Source organism: Pleurodeles waltl, chromosome 9 (genome assembly GCF_031143425.1).
Source record: "Pleurodeles waltl isolate 20211129_DDA chromosome 9, aPleWal1.hap1.20221129, whole genome shotgun sequence".
In the NCBI taxonomy this organism is placed as follows: Eukaryota; Metazoa; Chordata; class Amphibia; order Caudata; family Salamandridae; genus Pleurodeles; species Pleurodeles waltl.
The window spans coordinates 735950643-735974719 of record NC_090448.1 but is presented as its reverse complement, the minus strand read 5'-3'; the positions used below and the strand labels follow the sequence as shown (position 1 = coordinate 735974719).

The 24077-nt window shown below is 43.5% G+C and overlaps 1 protein-coding gene across 1 annotated transcript in view; it reads left to right on the top strand.

Moving 5' to 3' along the window:
• SART1 (spliceosome associated factor 1, recruiter of U4/U6.U5 tri-snRNP) overlaps positions 1-24077 on the top strand; it is a 748174-nt gene that overhangs the window by 27458 nt on the left and 696639 nt on the right. The window contains exon 2 of the mRNA XM_069207847.1: positions 23697-23751. Coding sequence (XP_069063948.1) covers positions 23697-23751 — 55 coding nt within the window. The remainder of the gene's footprint in view (positions 1-23696; positions 23752-24077) is intronic.

The following is a 24077-nucleotide window of genomic DNA, read 5'->3' as shown; positions in this document are numbered from 1 at the left end:
TCCTTATCGATGATCTATGTTTATATAAGCATATTCTAATTCAGTCTCCCCTACATAGCCTACACCACATGGGCAAATGAGAAGGTAGACAACATTGTTACTCCTACAATTGTTTGTTACTTGGGGCCACTCTGAAACCTTGATATTCAGTACATTTCTCCACTATACAAATCATCAAACACTTTATTCAGTTTGATAATTCCAACCATAAAACAAAGATATGTCCCATAACAATCACGACAGATTAAAAATCACATAATTATGAAAACTTAAAAATACATCCAAAATATCTTCTCCAAGGGGAAATTTCATTAATGAATAAAAATGTATAAATAAAATTAAAAGTGATTTGCACTGTTCCAGGTTATGACTCCCTTTAAACAGGATCCTACACCTGACACACCAACACATTAGAGTCCATACGCAGCCACAGATAGGCTGGTCGATACTGCACACAGCCCCTTTCCCTCAACAAGGGGAGTAAAAATTGACACCTAAAAGGTGCATATAAGTCACAAAACAGAGTAAAATCGATCGAGGTCTGTAGATACACACCATCAAACGGGCAAATTTGTACGGAATTTGGATCAAACGGTCCCATTGGGAAGCACAAATGGCTTCTGATTACTCCTAACCGAAAACACGAGATGAGTCCTTTCCCATACGTTCTTCATCTCCAAGAGGTACATCTCTGGTCCCACCACCGTTTTTAACATTATGAAATCCCTCACTGATTTCTTCCTTAATTCCTCTGCCTCCCTCTTTTCTCCCAAGATGTTGAGGAGATTCTCCTTTACCCAGCGTTTATTATAACTTGTTAAGCCCTCTGGTACCTTAAACATATATGGGTGACCAATGGATATAATTACTTCTCTTCTGTATAACATCCAGGGAATATCCCTCACGTGATCACATAACATACAGTCACGCAGGATTTCCCTATTTAGGGATGCAGACTAATTTGACCAAATGGAGATCCATAACAGAAATGGAGCAGTCTTAATAGCATCCTCTATAAAATCCAAATCCAAGTCTGCATGCAAGCAAAAGCCAGAGGTGTTATATCCCACTCCTAACAACCTTCTACAGAAACGGTTTTCCTCTATCATAGGGGCCCTGCTCACTGAGTAACCCCAGAGTGGTGTCCCATACATTAAAACTGGGAGACATTTACACCTATATACTTTAAGCAGGGGCTTAATAGATTTATTTCCCACTCTTGCGGCAAACCGTGGCATTAAACGCGCACCTCTCCTGGAGATGTAGGATATCCAGGTTACCTTATCAAAGGTTACCCCTAAATAAGGGGATTCCTGTACCGGGCTTATTATTTGGTTGTGGATCTTCAGCCCACCCACCATACTCGAAGGTTTGCCATATACCATAAAGTGTGGTTTGCCACTACTGAACTCTAGGTCTAAAGCAGACATAACATTTCCATAAGCTTTAACCACCTCACGGATGCCATTCATAGTGGGGGCCATAAGGACTGCGTTATCCGCACAGATCAAAACTGGGACACTCTTACCATTTATTATGGGAACATCCTTACATCTTCCCACTAAAAAGTAATACAGCCCTTTAGTTTGTAAAAGAAAGAGGGTGGGGGTAAAGGCACACTCCTGTCTAACACCTCTACTGAGCCCAAATGATTCCGTGCATTTCCCATTTGACCCACACCTCACAGTTGAATTTGTTCCTAGGTGGAGATAACGAAGCAAGTTCACAATTTAGGGTTCCAAACCCATCAGGGTTAGCTTTTCCCATAACTTACTTCTGTTCACTTTATCAAAAGCACAGCTAAGATCCATGAAGGCAAGATACAGGGTACCCTTCTTTGCTTGCGTATATTTACCAATCGGCATGAGCAGATTTAGACATTGCTCTTGAGTTCCAAGCCCTTCCCTAAAACCATACTGCATCCTGCTCAGGACCTCCTTTTCACTCATCCAATCCTCAATGAGCCTTAACACAATTCGTCCCAAAATTTTCAATGAGGAATCAAGAAGTGAGATTGGGCGGTAGGATTTTGGGTCTCTATGATTTCCCTTTTCATAATCTGGGACAATGCATGCCGATATCCAAGAGTTAGGAATCCCTGCGCTCACTGCTGCATTTAAAACATTGAGCAGTATAGGTGCCCACAGCTGAGGGCAGTATTTATATAAATCCATGGGAATGGTGTCCGGGCCCGGAGCTTTATTGCTGGTACTACCCTGCATTGCCTCCGTCACCTTGTCGAGTGTGAACCTAATAGCCAGATTTGGAGGGTGACCATGCAGTTCATCCATTACCTCCCCTTGAGGGCCCCCAAAAAGATCCTACAGAAATGGCTCACCCAAACCTCAGGGGTGATATTACAGCCCAACACATCCGGTGTTTCTGTCTCTAAAGTGCCCCTATTTACAACCTTCCAGAACAGGCCTGGGTTTGTGATGCGTGACGCACGTTCCAAGTCCTCCCAGGCCTGCTCCTTAAGCTGCTGTTTCCTAACCTTCAAAACAGATTTGTAATGAGCTTGCGCTCTACTCACATGGGCCTTATCTCTCGGCTGTGCCTTTAGTGCCTTCGGGGATTTCCTCGTCTTATAATGCGGCTTACTAAACCCTCAATGCTTAGAAATGGGCTTTACAACTGTGGTCATGCAATCTTTAATGGCTCCATTTACACTGAGCACAGCTTACATAACATCTCCCAGTAGGGGGGGTTTCGGCCAAGAGGGTCCCTATTAGCAGATTAAAATTTTGGCCCACCACCCTCTCCACTACTTGCGGGATATTCATCGGTCTCCATCCAACTCTCCTACCCTGATCCTTTATTCTCAAGGAAACCGGCCCTCCAAACACTGGTTTACATAAATTCAGAGGGAAGTTTAAGAAAATCGTAAGAGGGTTATGGTCACTGGATTGCTGCTCTACCACCTCACCATACATGACCAGATGTTTCAAAGATGGGGACACAAAGATGTAATCAATTGTTGACCCAGCCCCTCTTTTGACAAAAGTTGGGACCTGAAGTTCACCTGCTACTTCCAAATCGCATATATTCAAGAGACCCAGGCTCCGTAGTCCCCTCGCATCCTGTGTTCCCTGAGATGTATATACCCTATAGTCCGGCTCAAAAGGGTTCGCCACAGTACTATGCCCCCATCTTTGCATTAAAGTCCCCTGTCACAACAGCACAGAATTCCATGCCACCCACCCACCTCCAATCTACACTTATGTAGCACTGAAAAGAGGGCCCCAATTTGGCATCCAGAATCCCATACAGCGTTGTACAAATTAACCAGCAGGACATTAAACTTATTTGGGATGACTACCCACATGATTAGGGATACCCCGGTAATTACAGTTAATTTGGTATGCTCTAGCTATTTTGGAAGATCGGATCAGAGTAACTAAACCTCCTTTTGGGCGGCCTCCATGAAGCCGTACAGCCGGTACATCAATCCTTTGGTATCCATCCCGCACTGCATACCAATCAGACCAAGTTTCCTGGAGTAGAATAAAATCAAAATCTGCCATGAACTTTCCCCATTGACCATCTTGAAGCTTGGTATCATACCCTGCAACATTCCAAGAAATTAGACGAGGCTTGGAAATCCTCCCAAACCCATGGTTATATGTGATGGTCTCAGTGGAGCCCCAAACCCCCATACATAGTGGGGGCCTCCTCCAAATCAGAATATGTGCTTAGTCTATTTTCTAAATTAGTTCGCTGCAGTTCCACCTGTGCATAGACAGGACTCCTAGCTCGGGACCCACTCATCGGCAGAGTAGGAGAGTAAAAGAAGCCCAAAGGGACCATACCAATCATTACCTTCACCTGGGGCGCGCAATGTTGTCGAGAGAAACCGTTGAGCCAGACCTGGGTATCTTTAATTCACAATATTGAATCCCCTTTGCCTTCCTTATCCCGAGCCCCGACCCACCCAATCCTTCTAACAAACAAAATATCCTTAAAATCTTCACACACAAAATCACAATTCTTGCCCAGCCAAAGGCAAGTCTTGTTTTTTAGTTGATCCGTAGAATCACTTGCTCTCGGCACTAATGGAGGGACATTAGTTAGCACCACCACATAGGGGGCGCAATCTGGAGTGAGCTCCAAACAGACAAGTGGAGGGTCCCTATCCAAATGCAATTTATGATCCTTCCTCATTTCCCGAGTCATCATTGCCTTTACCCTGGACCTGCTTCAGAGTGTCTTTCTGACGCCAGACCTACCAATGTCCCTTGCAGCTGCAGCTGTGGCTGGGTTAGCAAGAGCTGACTCTGTACAATTGTCAGGGACCCATGTGGTGGAGTGTCATAAGGACTATTGCTTAACTTTCCTGGACTCTGGAGTTTCCCCCTGTAGAAACACCCCCTCATCTGTTGGGCTTTGGCACACGGAATCCAGAGGGCCATAAATTGCTGGAACTGTAGCATTATGTTAGAGTGAAAATTAGTAGCTTTGGCACTCATCCTGCTTTGCCAGGCCTCAGAGGGGTGTCCCAGCCCAGCCTCTTCTGGTCACTGATGGGCAAAGATAGGCCCGCACTTGGCACGGGCTTTGCCCGGGGCCGCGCATCACATGCTGCAGTATGCCCCCTCGCACTTTATAGTGCTTGTTGGATTGACAGTGGGAGCAGGTGGAACAAAAGATGGCTGCCTCGTGGCACCTCAAAGCAGTCTGGGATGTGTAGTTCCCTCCGGTCTTGGTCAACGCATCCTGCACTGTGGTATTGCCCGCTCGTGCTTTATAGCGCTCGTTGGGTTGACAGTGGGAGCAGGTGGAACAAAAGATGGCCACCGCCTTGGCCCTCATAGCAATCTGGGATGTGTAGTCTCCTCTGGTCTCGGTCAGCGCGTCCACTATACAAAACTCACAAATGCTACAGCTTCCACACCTATAATTTCTCCTCACTTCTCCACCAGACCGGCTCAATTGTCTGGATAGACATGCTTCCCTGTACGTTTGGACCAAATTGTTTCTCAAATTTCTATTGTGTCTGAATGCAAAAAGGGGTTTATTTAAAGATACCTCTTTTTCCATAGTAAGGATATACCAGTTGTTGTTGATAATGTTCTTAACCCTCTTGCTAATCCCAGTATATTGGCTAACAAACACTATCCGGTCCGTTTTATAACACCTAGTTCTATTTTCAAGCATACTTTCCCTATTATAGAAGTGAGCACTCTTAAAGGAAGGATTAATCAATTTGTGGGGGTATCCTCTTTCTTTTAATTTAGCTTTTAGTACCTCAGAGTGTTTGTAAAAGTCATCCTAAGATGTAGAATTCCTTCGAAGTTGCCCAAAGGGAATACTATCCTTCTGTGGTTTCAGATGGAATCATTATTTGCTCTTAGATGTGTCCTGAAAGTGCCCATAGTGAAACATCTTGTTTTTTTTACCACTTTCTTGATGTCCTACTATTAGCAGAACGTCTTTGATATTTCAGCTAGCGTTTGCAGGGCGTTTGGTGTTTGATCTAAAAGAGCTGAGCTAATACTCATGTAATTGGTGAAGGACCTATCTGTTGCCTATCGTTGGGACCTCATCCATTGCAGATTTGAGTTTCTCTGCCATCCATTTGATGCGTAGTGGGAAGAGGAGAAGGGGTGAGAATGTAGCCCTGTTTCATCCCCGAAAGCTAGGCTGTGAAGCATCTTTAGAGTTCCATCATTAGGCTTGCCAGATGCAGATTGATAATCAGATTCTCCATCTGCCACAGTTTCCTTCAATTCATCAGGTCGAAGGTCAACAAGAAACCAAGGAATGCGATTAGGAGACCTCTCTCATGTTGTGTATAAAGATGCTGTATACATATTACTCAATTAAGTTTTGTAAGATGAAGACGTGATCTGCAGTTGGCGGACGGGCTTTTGCAAAAGCTTCCCTGGTAGGGTGAGATAAGCAGCGCATCTTCAGGACACTTCTGCAAATTTTGGAGCATTATTAATATAGATTTTGCTTACTGCATCATTTACATTTATTTGTCTGTATTACATTGGGCTCGAGACCAGGCCTTTTTTAACAAAAGTGTTCTGAACGGTGGCAGCCTCAATAGTTGTAAATGTTTGGAACATTCTTTCAGGATTAGATTGGTGCCTAGTGTTATATCATCTTTGAGTTTAGAATTTCTTGCAAATTGAGATCTCCTGTTTCGGTTTGAGAGTTTGGGTTTGTAGTTACACATGAGGTCTCTTCCTGTGAAAAGGATGCATTTGGAGTGTTGTCTCCCCTGGTCTTGGGTTTTCCTGTTCGATTTCTGTGGCTCAGCCTCAACAGGCATGGTGTTACCTGCAAGCACGACTTGAAATCCTCGGTCTATGACACTTTTCAAAATTCTTTCCATTTATAGTTTAAGAATTCTTTTGTTTTTAGTTATCATGGCTTGTACGCTTTCCTGCAACTTTTGATGGCCTTTGTTGGTTACATTCAATGGCTCCTGATCCTCCCGTTCACTGTACACTCATCAAGCCATGTGATTCTTTCTTTGCTCTGTTGGTAGGTCTGTCTGAGACAGTCGCTTGCAAGAAATTTTTGTTAGCTTAACTCCTGTTGCTTACCATTGGTTGGCTTCATTATCCCTCGCAATTGCAAGCCTTATATAAGTTAGCACATGCGTACCTTACTTGCTCTTCATATGTTTGTCCCTTCAATGGAGCATTGGGCACATTACTTGAATTCTTCTGTTGTTCCCTTGTTTTATGGGCACTACTTTTTTCTTTTTTGTTTAAGCATTCAGCTACAATGCATGTGTTTTTCAGCAGTCTCCCTCTTGTACCCCTGCACCTCCACCGTGCTTGTATTGTTGTCCTACTCATATTCTTCTCCCCTGTGCATGTGCAAACTCAATGTGATGTTTTACCATTTTCTATTTTCACTCTAGTTAGTTTGTATGTCTATTCTGAGTGTCAACTGCTGTAACACCAAAATCACATGATGTCCCTTAGCTCAACAAAATGTCAGGGGTGTGGAATTCCTTTAGCCCGATGCCCAGGACATATTGTTTGGGGACAAGGACAACAAGTGTTCATGTTTATTTTCTCCTTGGGGGAAGTAGGCCCAACCCTTTGCAGCATAAATCCTTTGGCTGGCAGTTTACAGGGAAGGAAACTGTCTGCAAGTGAGATAAGGTGTTCATATATTAATGCTGTTCGTACTTGTACTCATGGTTGAGTAATATAAAGCCTTTATTATTATTGAGAGTACTCTAAATAAATGTGAGATCACTCTGCACTACTGACAATGATTCCATTAAAATAATGTGTACATAAACGTTTGAAAATGTTAACAATATGAGGCTACGTATAATGCTCCACAAAAGCTCTCTGATTAGATTCAGATGTTTTCAGAAGCTTTTAAGCTTATAAGCAAGATTGACAATCCAAAACATCAAAATAATCAAGCACTGGCAAAGCCAACTGAACAGAAATTGGTGGTCAGTCTTTTGGTTTTGTCAATGTGTGTCTTATTTTGACATGGCTTTTGTTATACTTATTTTTTTTTTTTTTGCTGGAACATTGGCAAAAAAAACAAGAAAAAAACGTTGGTCTCAAAAAGCACACACTGCCACAGTAGTTCCTGGCACTGAATAAAACTACATTGTGTGCCAATACGTTTCTTGGGGAAGAGCAGAATGCTGTCACTCACAGAAAAGCCAGTCAATAGATGAAAGAGAGAGGTATATAGAATTTTAATTAAAAAAAAATATCTTGGTTTGTGTGAGACCGAATTACGGTCATGAATTTACAGAAGTAGACCAGGAAATCGTACTCCTAGAAAATATTTGTGAACTGTATTATAGCACAAGCAAATATGCATGTGTAAATTTGCTCATGTGAAAATGTATTGTTTACTAGTTCACTTTCCATTCAACCACTTTTTTCCCAACCCTGGAAGAACGTCTACTTCTGCCCTTGTCAGGAGTAAATTTACAACCTTTCTCAGTATGGGAAAAGATTAGAGAAAAGCTCATGAAAATCCTTAAGACATGCAAGTTAGTACGTTTGCACAGGCTCAAAGGCATCCCAGCCCTGAAACTATTGCTTACTGCTTTCTCCAGCCTCAGTATGTAAATCTGCAGAAAGGTGGCAAAATAAGGAAATTGCTACATCAGGGCTTAAAATTTCTTGTATTCAAACCCTACTATAGTATTAGCCCTGGCATAATTCCATACTGAGATTGCTACAAGGCACCAAAGGGAAAAGTAGATATTTTTTACGGGACAAGTAGATTTAAAAAGCAACCTGTCCCATAGACCACTAGATATTTTGTAAAATCCCACACTCATGAAATGTATTCCTGGTTTCCCAGATACTACAACGGTCACCACGTCAATTATCAGCTGTGTCTGGTCAAAACTGGGCAGTTTGTAAATACACTTGGATTCCTCAACCCGTGGCATAAACCTGACAAAACCACTGAGTCGGATGAAACACATAATCATTGTAGCCAGCACAATCTCTGGGACATGAAAACAACATAAAAACACAGAATAAACTTCTACAACTTATGCTGATTTGTTAGATTTCCTGAAAGGATTCAGTGTAACCTGGAAACAGAGAAACTTATAGGAAGGTCGAGGATGTCTAAGGAGTTCTTCCAATCATGTATATAATCAGTTGTTTGTACATAGAGGAAGAGCTTTGACACATGCATTATGTAGTACCGATGTTCTTATTAAACTTGATCTGAATACTTTGAACCTCAGAGTTTTTGCCTTCATTCGGGAAGCTGTCTCTACTGTGTTTGACATTATCTCAAGGTGCAGACTTAACAGTACAGTGAGATCTTTGGTGGAAGCAGAGCTTGCTTCCCAATCAACCTGTTAGATTCAGATTGTAGGCCGTCCAGCATGAGGATTCAAGGCAAAGTCTCACAAGAGACTAGGATTGATATATGGTGGCAAGCAGCGTGTGAATCTGTCACCACTATTTAAACTGCTTTGTGTTACTCAGCTGGAACCTTGTCCTTCAATCAGGAAAAACAACAAGAAACTTTGCAAAATGTTGACATGTATTGGGTGTATCAGTCACATGGATAAATGTGCACTTTATTCCCGAAATGCCGTGAAGAGCGTCCAAGGATATATTACACACTGGTAACCCAAAGAAACGGAGAGACCAATATATCTTTCAGGCACTATGGGTTTTAGCCCAGTGCATAAAAAGTTAAAAGCATGATATGGCCTTGGAGCAAAGCCAGCTGTTAGAGGATAATAAAGTAGCTATGCGCGCAAAAGCAGAATCAGCTGTCTTGTGTACACAATATAAAAAATATTTTTATCATGAGCTAATGAAATGTCTCCTGAGAGAAGCAATGAAAGAGTTAATATGTATTTAGTCAGTCAAAATGGAGTTCACATGGTTAGAATAGTGTGGAAAGGGCCATTGTCCAAATGCATTAGGAGATAGATATGTCCCACAAATTGCTGTATGAAGGGGTGTGGAATTTAATAAAATATCTACTTGCCCATGGGACAGGTTGCTTCCTAAATCTACTTGTCCTGTAACAAAATCCTTTTGTCCCTTTGGTGCAGTGTAGTGCGGCAACAAACCATGGCAGCAATCTCATTATATAAGGGCTCTGATAATAGCCTTTCTGATTATGCCAAGGCTCATACTATAGAAGGGTTCGAATACAAGCAAACCCCTTAATTTTCCACTTTAGGAAGCTGGCCTGGTGTGTGGTGTGTACCCAAGTTACTTACACCATATACCAGGTCCAGGTACCCCTGTTAGTGAAGTGTAGGGAGTGTCTAAAAGCCAGGCTCTCTAGAGGTAGCTGTGGATGAGCAGCCAAGGCGTATCTAGGAGAAATGCACAGCTCCTGCAAAACCACTGTAGTCAAACACATGAAAGAAAGCACAGTGTAAAAAAAATAATGGTACTTTATTTTGGTGACACAATACCAAAATTACTAAAAAGACAATACTCCCATAGGAGGTAAGTAGACATATTAAATATGTACAATAATAATCAGAAATAGGCAAAGAAAAGGTTAGAAAACAGTGCAGATAGCAATAACCAATAGTGATCCTAAACTGAGCCCAAACCATGTACTAAAAAAATGGAATGCGAACACAGGCCTCCACCTAGGTGAGTGGAATGTGTATAGGGGAGCTGGGAGTAACAGAAAACCACAGAGGTAAATATTAGTACCCCCAGCGACCAGGATATAGGAGTAAATCACTGGTATTTCTCCAACTCTCCCAAGAGGAAGGAAAAGAAAACACCCAGACAAGACTGCAAGAAACCAGCCATGGATTCCTGGGGAAGAAGACATGTGGAGAGAGAGGGGACCAACTCCAAGAGTCACAGTGGAGTCCAAGAGGAGTAGGAGCTACAACCCACCCAGCTGTACTTGAAGAAGTTGGTCGACGGGGAGGAAGAACAGGTCAGCACTGCAGACCTGGAGCCGGAGAAGAGTTCCTGATGGAGGCAGAAGATGTCCCACGCTGGTGTGAAGATTGCAGATGGGTGTCGTGCAGGAGTTCCACCAACAATTTGTTGTTAGTGGAAAAGTGGTGCTGCCGGGGGCCAGCAGGGCACAAGGAGGATTCCGCAGGAGGGGGAGTCAGAGGGGACCCTCAGCGACACAGAGGACACACAGGAGCGGAGGCAGCATCCACAGGACGGGGACACAAGAATTGCATAAGGAGCCCACGCAGCACTACAGAAAGGGATCATACGCTGCAGGAGAACCACTCAGAGTGCTGTGTGTCACAGGAAGGAGTGTTGGGGACTGGAGCTACATGTCGCCTGGAGATCTGTTGGAAACAAGCCTTGACAGCTGAAAGAGATGCAGTGCACTGGGGTACGTTCCTGCGTGGGAAGGCAAGGGCTTACCTCCACCAAAGTTGGACAACTGGCAGAGAGGACCAAGAGGACTACTCCGGACCACCATCCATGAAACAGTATCCACGTTTTCAGGATGAGAAGATCCAAGCAGCCGATCGTTGTTGCAGCAAGTGCCTGCGGATGCAGGAGAGTGACTCCTTCACTCCAAGGGAGATTCCTTCTTGTTTTTGTGCAGGCTAAAGAGTTGCTGTCTTTTGAGGATGCACGGTTGGGGAAATGTTGCAAAGCTGGCAGGAGCCATGGAAACAAAGTTGCAGAAGAGTCGTCTTCTTGGATTGCAGCGTTGTTGGTTCCTTGAGGGTCCATTCGCAGTTCCAGTGGCCAGAAGTCAAAGTGGAGGTTGCAGAGAAATCCTGCTGGAATCTTGCAAGCCACATCTGAGGACCCACCCAAGAGAGAGACCCTCAATAGCCCTGAAAGGGGGATTGGTCTCCTAGCGAGATACGCACCTATCAGGAAGGGGCTTTGACGTCATCTGCCTGTCCTGGCCACTCAGATGCTCCCAGAGTTCCCTGCCAACCTTGGAAACAAGATGGCAGAACCCAAGGACCCTCTGGAAGAACTCTGAGCACCACCCTTGGGGTGGTGATGGACATTGGAATGGTCACTTCCCTCTCCATTGTCCAGTTTTTAGCCAGAGCAGGGACTGGGGTTCCCTTAACCGGTGTGGACAAGTTTAATGCATGGAGGGCACCATATGTGCCCTTCAAAGCACACCGGAGGCTTGGGGAGGCCACCCCTGCCGGCCAGTCACACCTATTTCCAAAGGGAGAGGGTGTTACCTCCCTCTCCCAAAGGAAATCCTTTGTTCTGCCTTCCTGGGCTTTATCAGATCAAGCAGCAGGAGGGCAGAAACCTGTCTGAGGGGTGGCAGCAGCATGGGCTGCCCAGAAAACCTTGTAAGAATGGTGGTAGCAATGCTGGGGGTCCTCTAAGGAGCCTCCAGATTGCATGGCATCCTACTTCCAATAGTATTGGGGTACGATTCCAACATGTTTTATACCAAACATTCCCAGGTTCGGAGTTACCATTATGTGGCTGGACATAGGTAGTAACCTATATCCAGTACACATGTAAAATGGCATCCCACACTCACAAAGTCCAGGAAAATGGGCCTGGATTTTTGGGGGGGCCTCTCTGCTAGTGCAGAGGGGCCCTCACACACAGGTACCTGCACCCTGCCCTCTGGGCTGAGAGGGCCTACCATAGGGGTGACTTATAGTGACCTGGTACATTGACCTATAGTGAAAATGAGTGCATGCACCTGTTTCACACAGACTGCAATGGCAGGCATGCAGAACCCTTTGCTTGGGCTCCCTATGGGTGGCAGATTAACTGCTGCAGCCCATATGGTCCCCTGGTACCCCAATGCCCTGGGTACCTAGGTACCATATACAAGGGACTTACATGGGGTCACCAATATGCCAATTGTGGGGATGGAAGTTACCAGCAACCAAATTTAGAGGAGAGAGCATAGTCACTGGGGTCCTAGTTAGCAGGATCACAGTGAATGCAATCAAATACACTGACAAACAGACCAAGAGTGGGGGGAACCAAGCCAGAAAGAGGCTACTCTCCTACATTCATATTAAGTTATGGGAAGAAAAAGGTACAGTTACCAAGTTAGAAGGGAGAGCGCATAATCACTGGGGCCCTGGTTAGCAGAATCCTAGTGAGCGCAGTCAAACACACTGACAACAGGCAGAAAATGAGGGTAACTATGCCAGGAACGAGGGCACTTCCCTCTTTTCACAGATGTACATATTGAGGCTGTGTGTAGCAATAGTTCCAGGTTTGGAATGCCCTTTTGAGTCTGTGCAAGCCTACGAACTAAAACTTTCATGTTTTAGGGATTTTTACCAGCTGTTCTCTAATTGTTTTCCATACTGAGAAAGCTTGGACATTTATTCCTGATAGCTGTTCTTCTAGGCATCTAGGTTCTTCCCTGTAATTCTAGGCATATCTTGGTAATTCATGAGTTGTTGCAAAGTGATGCAAAGACATAAACCATGGTTGCACTTTTGTGACTTCCTTTAAGAATTGGGCCCCTAATCAGGTCTGGTATTAACCAAGACCTTTAGTTTTTATTACAGGTCTGTCTTTTTCTCCGTCTATTCGCTGGCTTCGCAGTGAGTGACATCATTGTGCTCTTTGATAATGAGCATGTTGGCACACAAAGTAGTTTTGTTCAATATCGGAAACTACTGTGGCAATGTGTGCTTTTTGAGACCCAAAAATATTTTTGCTTTTACTAATGTTTGGTAGAATAGTGAGAGCCCGGCAGCTCCTTCAACAATAAAGTTTTGTGATGCCTATGTCGAAACAAGGCACGCATTAACAAAACAAAAACGCTGATGATCAATGTTAAGCATACCGACTTCGACAATGCTAGTTTATTTTCATGTTTCCCATAATCTTGTGAAAACTATTTATTTTTTTTACCTCCCATTGTGAATATATATTTTTAGAAATACCAGCACGCGTCGACACATTTTACTGAATGATGCTTCAAAGAAATTGTACCTAAAATTTCACAGCAACTTAGCAAAACATTTTTTTCTCATTGCATTTTTTTAAATGAAAGTGTTGATTTTTCAAATCAGAGAATCTTTAATATTGCTTTCAAGCTTCTGCTACTATTTGCATCTAATCAGAGCATTCTCGAAGCATTAGTCGTAGCCGAATGTTCAACTTTGAAAATGTGTGTGCACATTTTTATATTGAAACTTCTGTCAGTAGGGCTGTCTGAGCTTACTACATTTCTTTAATGGGCGCTCACCTTCGTAATAAAGGCTTTGTATTTATGAACCATAAATACAAACTAATTTCCAAAACCAAGGCACACCCAAGTAGTCCAAAATGCATGTAGTACGTGAGGGAAATCGAAGCAGTATTCTGGACACGTCTTATTCTTGATTTTAATTTATTCTTTTTACAAACCGATAAGTTGGATGAAGACAGCCGACACATGTTTCACCTTCAAGACTTTTTCAAACATAGTGAGTCTTAAGGAATCCATAACCATATCAATATCTGTCAATGTGATATGTCGATCAGTCCTGTACTGAAAAGGTAATCTATATTCTCCCATATGTGGTCAAAGACCCAGAGTACAAAAATGAAAGGCCATGATAAGCCGGGAGTTGGTAGCGTGCAGTGTCTTGTAACAGCATTAGTTAATGAATATTGATGTTACCCAATGCACTCCGCTGCTTGCGGAACTCCGTGTAGTCTGGTAGACTTTTTTTGGTCACTTCGAAGAGTTCTGCATAGCAGAACTCCACCCAGACCTGATTAGAATAGAATACCACTTTCACCGCCTAACCATCCAAGTTTCTGGTTGACTGTAGGAGGCTGGCCTGGTTTGTAATGGGTATCTTGGGTACTTACAACTTATACCAGATCCATTTATCCCTTATTAGTGAAGTAGTAGTGTTCTAGCAGCTTAGGCTGAAAGGGGTAGCTATAGCAGAGCAGCTTAGGCTGAACTAGGAGTCATGCAATGCCACTTATAGTTACACAGTACTTATACACAAGTAAAGACAATAAAGGTAGTTTATTTGGGTGACACAGTAACACAAATATCTTAGAGGCAATACGCCTTCTGGCGTTAAGTATTATACACATTATATACACTAGATACCAAAATAAGGTAAGTAATTAGACAAAGTATAGTGCAAACAATAGGAAATCGTATAGAATGCAATTTGAGAAAATAGGTCTAGGGTCAACACAAACCACATACTAAGAAAGTGGAATGTGAATCATGAATTCCTCCCTAGACCAGTGCAGTGTGTGCAGAATCGCTGGGAGAGTAAGAAGACAGTAAAAGTAAGTAAATTACACCACACCAGAGCCCAGAAAAGCAGGAGTAAAGTACTGCAAGCTTCCTTAGGACACACTATACATAGTGATTGGGATTTTGCAGTAACCAACCAAGTCTGCAAAGAACTGCTGTATTCCTGGACCTGAAGACTTGCAAAAGAAGGGGACAAAGTCCAGAAGTTGAAAAGTTCCAGGAAGGGCAGGAGCCCCTGCCAACCGAGAAGAGGGTGCAAAAGAAGAGTCCCCGGTTAGTCGAAGACTGCATGAATGCACCTAGGAAGATTCCAGCAGGTTCCTGCACGATGCAAATGATGTCCCACGACTTGAAGATGGATGCAGACATGATTTTGTGTTGGAAGTAACCAACAAGCTTTGGTTATGACAAAAGTGCATTTTGCGTCAAAATGGTGCTGGAAGGACCCAGGAGGGATCTGGGGGCCTCTCCTCTGTGTGAGGAGGAAGAGGGGGCCCTCAGCACTTTAGAGAGCTCTCAGGATGCCAGACAGCACCCACGGGAGTCCCAGGATACTGGGGCAAAGGAGGTGCAAAACGCGGTTGGTGCAGCACAATAAAGGAAGGTCCCACAACGCTAGAGAACAACTCAGCGAGTTGAGCGTCACAGGATGGAGTGCTGGGGGCCTGTGCCAAGCTGTGCATGAAGGAATTTTGCAGATAGTGCACAGAGGCCTCAGGAGGTGAAGAAGACTCTGTACACCGGGTACTGTCACTCTCAGGGAATGCAAGGTCTTACCTCCTCCAAATTGCGTCAGCAGGACCGTCTATGTCGATGGGGTTAATCAATCACTGCATTTCTAAAGCGCGCTACATACCCGTGAGGGTCACAACGCTTGGGGGGGAGTGGGGGGTGCTACTGATCAAAGAGCCAGGTCTTGAGGTCTTCTGAAGGCCAGTGGGTCCTGAGTCTGTCATAGGTTGGTAGAACGAGTGTTCCAGGTCTTGGCGGCGAGGTAGGAGAAGGATCTGCCGGTGGTGGTTTTCCGGATACGGTGAATTGTGGCGAGGGCGAGGTTGGCTGAGCGGAGGCTTCGGGTGGGGGTGTGGAAGCTGTTGAGGTGTGGAAGCTGTTGAGGTATGTAGGTCCGGTGTTGTGTAGTGCTTTGTGTGCATGGGTGAGGAGTTTGAAGGTGATCCTCTTGTCGACGGGGAGCCAGTGCAGGCCTCTTAGGTGGGGTGTGATGTGGCTGCGTCTGGAGTCATCGAAGATTAGTCGTGCCGATGCGTTCTGGATTCGTTGTAGTCTTCTCAGGAGCTTGGTTGTTATTCCTGAGTAGAGGGCGTTCCCGTAGTCAAGTCTGCTTGTGATGAGGGCCTGGGTGACGGTTTTCCTCGTGTCAGGGGGAATCCATTTGAAGATCCCTCAGAGCATCCGCAGGGTGTTGAAGCAGGACGCGGAGACGGCGTTGACTTGCCTGCTCACAGAGAAGTTGGAGTCAAGGATGACCCCCCCCCCCCCCAAGGTTGCGAATGTGGTCTGTGGGTTCCGGGGCTCTGCCTAGTGTTGCGGGCCACCAGGAGTCGTCCCAGGCTGATGGGGTGGGTCAGAGAATGAGGACCTCCGTTTTGTCTGAGTTCAGCTTCAGTCTACTGTCCTTCATCCAGTCGGCTACGGCCTTCATTCCTCTGTGGAGGTTGGCTTTGGCGGTGTGGGGGTCTTCAGTGAGGGATATGATCAGTTGGGTGTCGTCGGCGTAGAAGATGATGTTGAGGTTATGTTGTCGTGCGACGTGGGCGAGCGGTGCCATGTGGATATTGAACAGTCGGGTCCACCCTCTATGTCCTTAGAAGCATGCTCGTCACTGTGAGAGGAGTCCAAGGGTACCGGTCGTTGTCTTGGAAGGGGCCTGCGTGAGCAGGGAAGGGACTTCGTCACCCCACAGTAGATTTCTTCGGTCCTTCCGGTGCAGGATGAAGACAGGGAGTCCTCGGAGCGTGCACACTGTGGAAACTGTTGCAGTTGCTGACTGGGGCTGAAATTGCAGAGGAAAAGTATCCCTTGTGGATACTTAGTTGCTGTTACAGCGGTTCCTGGAGCAGGCTACGGTTGATCCGAGGTCAGAGGATGAACTAGCAGTTGCAGAGGATTCCTGAAGGAAACTTGCAAGCAGAATCTGAGAGACCCTAAATAGCCCTGACAGGGGGATTGGCTACCTTATCAGGTAAGAACCTATCAGGAGGAGTCTCTGATGCCACGTGCTGGCTCTGGCCACTCAGAGCCCTCCAGAGTGCCCCCACCCCTTTTGAAGCAAGATAGCTGAAGTCTGGGACACACTGGAGGAGCTCTGGGCACCACCCCTAGGGTGGTGATGGACAGGGGAGTGGTTTCCTTTGTCCAGTTTCATGCCAGAGTAGGGGACAAGGGGTCCCTGACCCGGTGTTGACTGGCTTATGCAAGGAGGGCACCATCTGTGCCCTTCGAAGCATTTCCAGAGGATGGGGGAGGCTACTCCTCCCCAGCCTGTAACAACTATTTCCAAAGGGAGAGGGTGTAATACCCTGCTCTCACAGGAAATGCTTTGTGCAGCCTTCCTGGGACTGGTCTGCCCAGACCCCAGGAGGGCAGAACCCTTCCTGTGAGGTGGCAGCAGCTGAAGCTGCAGTGCAAGCCTCGGAGAGCTGGTTTGGCAGAACTGGGGGTCCATAGTGGAGCCCCCAGGATGCATGGAATTGGCTCCCCAATTCCAGATTTGTATTGGAGGACAATTCCATGATCTTAGGTATGTTACATGGCCATATTCAGAGTTACCATTGTGAAGCTACATATAGGTATTGACCTATATGTAGTGCACGCGCATTCTGGCGTCCCCGCACTCACAAAGTCCCAGGAAATGGCCCTGAACTATGTGGGGGCACCTTTGCTAGTGCAAGGGTTCCCTCAAACTTAGTAACTTTGCACCTAATCTTCAGAAAGTGAAGGTTAGACATATAGGTGACTTATAAGGTACTTAAGTGCAGTGAAAATGGCTGTGAAATAACGTGTGTTATTTCACACAGGGTGCAATGGCAGGCCTGTGCAAGGGTTTGTCTGAGCTCCCTATGGGTGGCAAAAAAAATGTTGCAGCCCATATGGATCTCCTGTAACACCAGTGCCCTGGGCACCTAGGTACCATATACTAGGGACTTATAAGGGGGGGGAGGGGCAGTGTGCCAATTGAAATTGGTAAATGAAGTCACTAGCCTACAGTGACAAATTTAAAAGCAGAACGAGCATAAGCACTGAGGTTGTGGTTAGCAGAGCCTCAGTGACACAGTGAAGCACTATACAAACACACACATTAGGCCATAAACTATGGGCATTGTGGTCCTGGCCAGCCGGATCCCAGTGATGCAGGCCAAAACATACTGACATACAGGTAAAAAAATGGGGGTAACATGCCAAGGAATATGGTACTTTCTTATACTGACTAACAGAAACGCTGGGAGAAGGCTAGGAGTAGAAATATTAACTGGGGGTTCCTGGATCACTTAATGCCCAAAGCCCCCCAGTTTGAAGGCCTCTGCTTTAGGGTGAAATTTTCTGCTAAACACGGGCAGCACTGCTGATGCAGAGGGTAGAAACCACAAACCACACAAAGTGTTTCTATACCTCTAAATATGGGTGGAGTCTGATGTTGGCAGTCTTTACCTTACTGGCTGGGAAGCAGTAGCAGGGGTGTTGTTCTATTGTTGAACCTTCTTTCTTGCTCCAGGCTGGTAACGTAGATGATGGGCCACAGAAGTGGGGTCTGGAGTGGCCAGGAGCATAGCAGGCCACAGGGAGTAAGTAGTGCAGAGGCCGAGGTCTCTGGTAAGGGATTAGGGCTTTGGAGAAAGAAATCCTACCTGTTAGTCGCATATTCTCCACATAAACACATTGTGTGATCCATGACAATGTACGTTAACTGTCTGGACCTCAGTTGCTTTTTCTGCAGAAGCTGGGAGCACTTGAGAGTCAAAATGCAAATGTTAAACGCTTGATTAAATAACTGCACACAAAGAAATGACAAATTCAGGTACTCCAAGATCAAAAATGTGCTTTTCGACAGGTAAACTTTGCTGTGTATTCTTGGTGAATTCGTTGGTTGTTGATGTTAGTGAGGGTCTAACAATGGAATAACTGTTCCATCTCACTGCACTCGTGCAGCAGGGTGGCCTGGGACATTAAACAATATGTGCAGATTGGGGTACAAGTGAGGGTAATATTCTCTCAGCACTGTTTGTATATGATGAAACTCACAATAAAAATATTTGTAGGGAGTGCTTTTGAGGTAAACGGATTGAATATATTTGTAATGTGAAGCGCTTCAAGGCAAAAGCTGGTGGCAAAAAGCACTCAATACAAACAATCTTATTGTACTAACACGGTGCATGTTGACTTTGATGTCTGCTGTGGACCAAGGAGGCTATGACCAGCATTTTCAGTTGACCACATCGAATGATCCTGGGCAAATACTGCCATCCATTGTGGTTCACTTCCTTTATCTGCCCACATGCTTAGAGGCAGACCGCACATTGGTATTAAGCGCTTTATTACGCAAAAACTGGATATATTCTCAGTCGGAAGGATTACTCAATTGCAATATGCAGTAATAGAGGCAATTATTTTTTTTTGATGTTTTTTTTTTTTTTTGCCAGAAACATTGCTCATTGTTTTTTTGTGTTTGGAATCGTTGATGGACATATTTGATTGAATTCTAATGACAATGTTCAATTAAACTGTGGAAGCGTTAATTTAGTTGCGCTTCCCCACTGAAAAAGAGCAAAATTGATAGGTCAGCGTTTTCATTTTCTTTTCTTTTATTCATATTGGCCTAGCCTCGCAGTCGTATGGGCCAGACCTCTTTTCTTTTGAGTTAGTTCCTTAACAGCATTGTGATCGGCACAAGAATGTTTCTCTTATCTCGCTACAAAACTAGCACTTTTAATCAATATGTAACTAAAGCATGAAGTCGTAGCGTACTGTCAATCCCAGTCAGCACAGTTTACATTGAATGAGCCACAAACTTTATAAGTGATATGCAGTTTTACTGATGAAACCATATAGTGTACAAACAGTAATGTTTGGAAATCTACTTTTTGCACATATTTGTCATTTGGACGTCTCCAAGTAGTGTTCGGATTTGTTTTGCTCCTATTTAAAACTTTGCATCACACTTCTGCATTACAAAAAAGTGCATTTGTAATTCGTGATATATTTTGAAATATTTGTCGTATTTATTTAGAGGCTTTTTAAATTTGTTAGAAAAATAACCGACATCATACAGCCCTTTGTTTCACAATGATTGTCAAACAACTCACTTTACAAAATCATCTAAGTGTAGTAAGAGAAAAATAGTAAACACCATTTTCTTAGGATATGATAAGCTGCATTTAATAAAAAGAAAAACTGACATTTGACGACTGTCCTTGAACAGACTGCAAATGTGTCATGATAAAACAAGATTTAGAAGCATCTTAATTACTTATTCATTTTCCGAATTGATAGAAGGCCTGTTCCTTTCCAGCTCAAGTTCACTCACCAGAACAGACCAGTAGGTCCTAAAAATAGCTCAACCTGATAAAATCTCACTCGCCATAGTGAGTGGGTGAATAGATTTTTCGAGGCCTGTAGGATCACAGCTGTAAAAGTCTTGTCAGTATGAAGTTGGAGGACTTGGATGTAGTTTGTCCACCTGATTTACTTTTCATCCCTCACAAAAGTACTATGTAAAATATTTTTAGAGCTTAAATGTTCAGGGCATAAATTGGCTGTCATCCGTTCAACATACTGGAACTTTGGGCTATACATTTCAAAGAATAAAAGCAATGGACCAATCTTGATAAACAAAATTATATTAATCTGTACGTTTTCAAATATATGTCTGTAAGAAAAAAGTTTCTTATGATACATCTGACATTGTGCTTACTTGTAATCCTGTATTTGTGCAGTCACATTTAATTAGATCTTGTCTATATTTAAAAGATAGCAACCTAAATGAAAATGGCACACTTTGTACATAATATCTGTCAAGGTATTCACTAAATTGATCCACATCAACACCACTGAACGGTCATTATTAATCCATAAGAGGAAGACCTATCATGCATAGTCTCCACTTGGTATTATTCACTGAATTTATTGGAAGTAGATAGATGTTAATCGGACTACTGTAGAAGCAGGAAATAATTTTTAGGGTGTATTTAACCTTCATCTAAAACTCAACAAGTAGCTCAAGGAAAATATTGATTTAGGTACCAAAATATTAGATTTGGAAGGAAATTAAGATGTTTTGCGTGTCGTTAAAAACTGCGGAGGTGTTGTATATTTTCTAAATAACTAACTGAATAACTAAATATTTTCTACAAACCTCAAAGTCGGCACAACTCCAGATTATAAGGATGCCAAAATGAAAAGTAAGTGTGCACCTTTACTTTCCTGGGGTTCTTCAATTTGCAGATGCAGCAAACATAGGCATAAAATTGGTAATCCGTGGATGTTTTACACCCTTATTTGATAAGCCAGTACTTGTCATCAACACAATATGCTGCATAAATTGCCTCCGGTAGATGAATAATTAGCTTTTCCTTGCCATGTAATTTAGTCAGCATTTCTTCTTTGCTGCATAAGTCCAGTGGCTCAGGCAATTCCTTTCGTACTTGTTAATAAGAGATAGTGGGTAAAAGGTCCCCCACAATGGGTGCTAGTGTATTATGCATGCTTTACAGACGTCCAAATAAGCTATTGCAGATCCAAAGGCCAAGTGACCGGGATAGGTAAGAGTGGAGTGCCCATGCTTGTAGAGAATCAATAATCTGAATTTTCAAGTCAAGATTAGTTTTTCATGCATGGTTTTTAGGCATATTGTGGAGTCTTTGAGAAATGAGATGCACACTTGTAGAAAGAAACATTATTTGCATGTGAGTTATTGTTCTATTGGGTACTTTTGATAGGCACTGGTATCAGCCGAACAGTCCCCACTTCCTAGAGGCCAGTTGATTTTTCTCAGGGTTTGGGAATGTAAAGTAATGGCTGCCCGCATTTTTTAAGGAAACACTAAGAGCTTTAGGATGCCCACAAAGGAAGCAGTAACATAATGATCCTATCATCATGCAATTATATACAGGGTAAATAATAAAACATTTAAAAGGAGAGTCTGCATATGCTGGAGTGGATGTTTTATGCTGTTTACCCTTACTTAATGTTCTGGTCACAATATTATTATTTTTGCCCCTGGTTTGGCATGGCACAGGATGGGGAGGAGGACTACTTCCTTCTTAGAAGTTCAATTGGGCCCTTATTTGGAAGGAGCTGCTTATTAGTTGTTTTACTTGATCACTAATGGTTTGATAGATAGTAAGTGTGAGCAGTGGGTCTGCTGTTTGTTGTTCACAGTGAGGATGTTTGTCATTTTGTGTCTTTCATTACTGCTCTAGGAAGGCCGATGACAACAAGATGACAAGCTTTCATGCTTCATTGTGCCTGTGTTGTGGATGCTCCACAGTGGAGATAGCCTCTGTGGTACCTGCTGTGAGATGTATTATTTTGCACAAAGGCTGTGTCTGAAAAGACACCTTGGAAGGACAAGTGTTGCATCCTTACACTAAAGTGACCACTGTTAGCACTCCATATTTAACTGTTTCCAAACAAATGTTTGGGACTTGCTTACCTCGAGCCCTGAAGCACTGTTTGACGACTGTGTTTTTCACACGAAATAAAGCCATTGACCTGACTTGGCTGCACTGTCTTTAGTGTATCCCTCTTTGCTTCCAAAAACACCTTTGACCAGCAGGTTCATGTTCACCTCCGTGGCAAATGCGTAATCCCACACAGCTATCATACTGATTAAGCAATGTGTGGACGGATGCATGGGAATGCATGCTCCTCAGTCAATAACTCAATGAACAATACATATCAGACCATAATTTGCATAGTCAAAAAGCATTGCCCATTTGTCCCCGGGGAACCTTTTATCTCTGTAGATAATAAATGTGCCATGCAAGGTATAGACATTCTCATGTTATTTGAAATTCTTCGTACTTGCATTACGTGTGTGTGTTAGTATTATGTTTTCATCTAATCAGAGTTTCACAGGACTATTTTCAAATTGCAAGATTATACTACTAAAAAAAAAAGAAAACTAATAAACCACATAAAACTTCTAAAACACAGCAACATTTCAAAACATAACGATGCATCTTAACTAAAGAAAATGCTATAGTGGTTGAAAGCTGTAACGTGAAAGTAGAAAGAGGATGGGGAAACAAGAACTGCTGTGGGAGATGGCTGAGGAGAGAGAGAAAATAAACAGTGAGTAGAAAAGAGCAGAGATCGAAAAACTGAAATGGGGCTGGTAAAATGAGAAAGCACAACAAGAAGAAGAGATGGCACGGTTGCAAGGTGAGTTTGACAGTTGGGACGTATGGGGCATCAGCTACTGAGAACTGAAACAGGCTTGATCGCTTACCTAGTACCCAAAACATGAAACGACCTCCAACAACACATCTGAGCCTCTTCCTTGCTACTTGAGTTTTGCAAGAAGCTGAAGACCTGGCTCTTCGAATAATTAGGCAAGGACCACATGCCTACACATCTGTTTAAGTGCAGTGATACTGTCACAGGTGATTAGTGCTTTCTACAAATCGACATAACTTAACCGGTGCAGAGAAGCAGCAGCAAGAAGGCTAGGGACTAATGTGGGTAAAGGAGACTGAGGTAGAATTGGGGAAAGTGATGGAGATCCTGACTTTTATTGAGAGGTAATGGGGCGGGAGAGTTGGTGCTTCTGGGCTAGCAGTTTTATGTTCTTCTATTTTTGTGGGCTCTCATATGCAACCACTTTAATTTATTCTTGCTGGTTTTACAATGTGAAAAACTGCACGGGTTCTGGTTGATGCAGTTGGCTCAGTTTTTTGCTGTTTTTTGTTATGATGGTTTTTGTTATGATTGTTGTTGTGATATCTATCACTTTCTTGATAGTTTTGTTTGTTCTATAATGTCCTTAAAGGAAATCTTCATAATTTGTTTTTCTGTGTTTTTTAAAACAGCTCCTGCACCAAAGTCCTCTTGTGGGGATGCCTCTCTTAGCATTGAAGAAACCAAGTGAGTACAGTAACAAAACAAACTGTTGTGCTTATGTGGTTTTTTGCACCTTCACCCATTATGGGCAGTACAAATTAACTCTGTGGGTGTAAACACGTTAAAAACTCAAAACCATCACTGCAGCCTGTGTTGTTTCCTTTTCACATTTGTGGTATTTCATACATAATAATAATTTTCTTTGCGACGGACACTTCAACCATATGTGCTAATATGCTTTTTACCTTTGTGTTCTCTCATGAGCAAAATACTGACTGTCTTTGTACTGTATGTTTTTGTCTCGCCCTTGTTAGGCGAGCCTACCAGACAGAGCAACTCTCTTGTTGCGT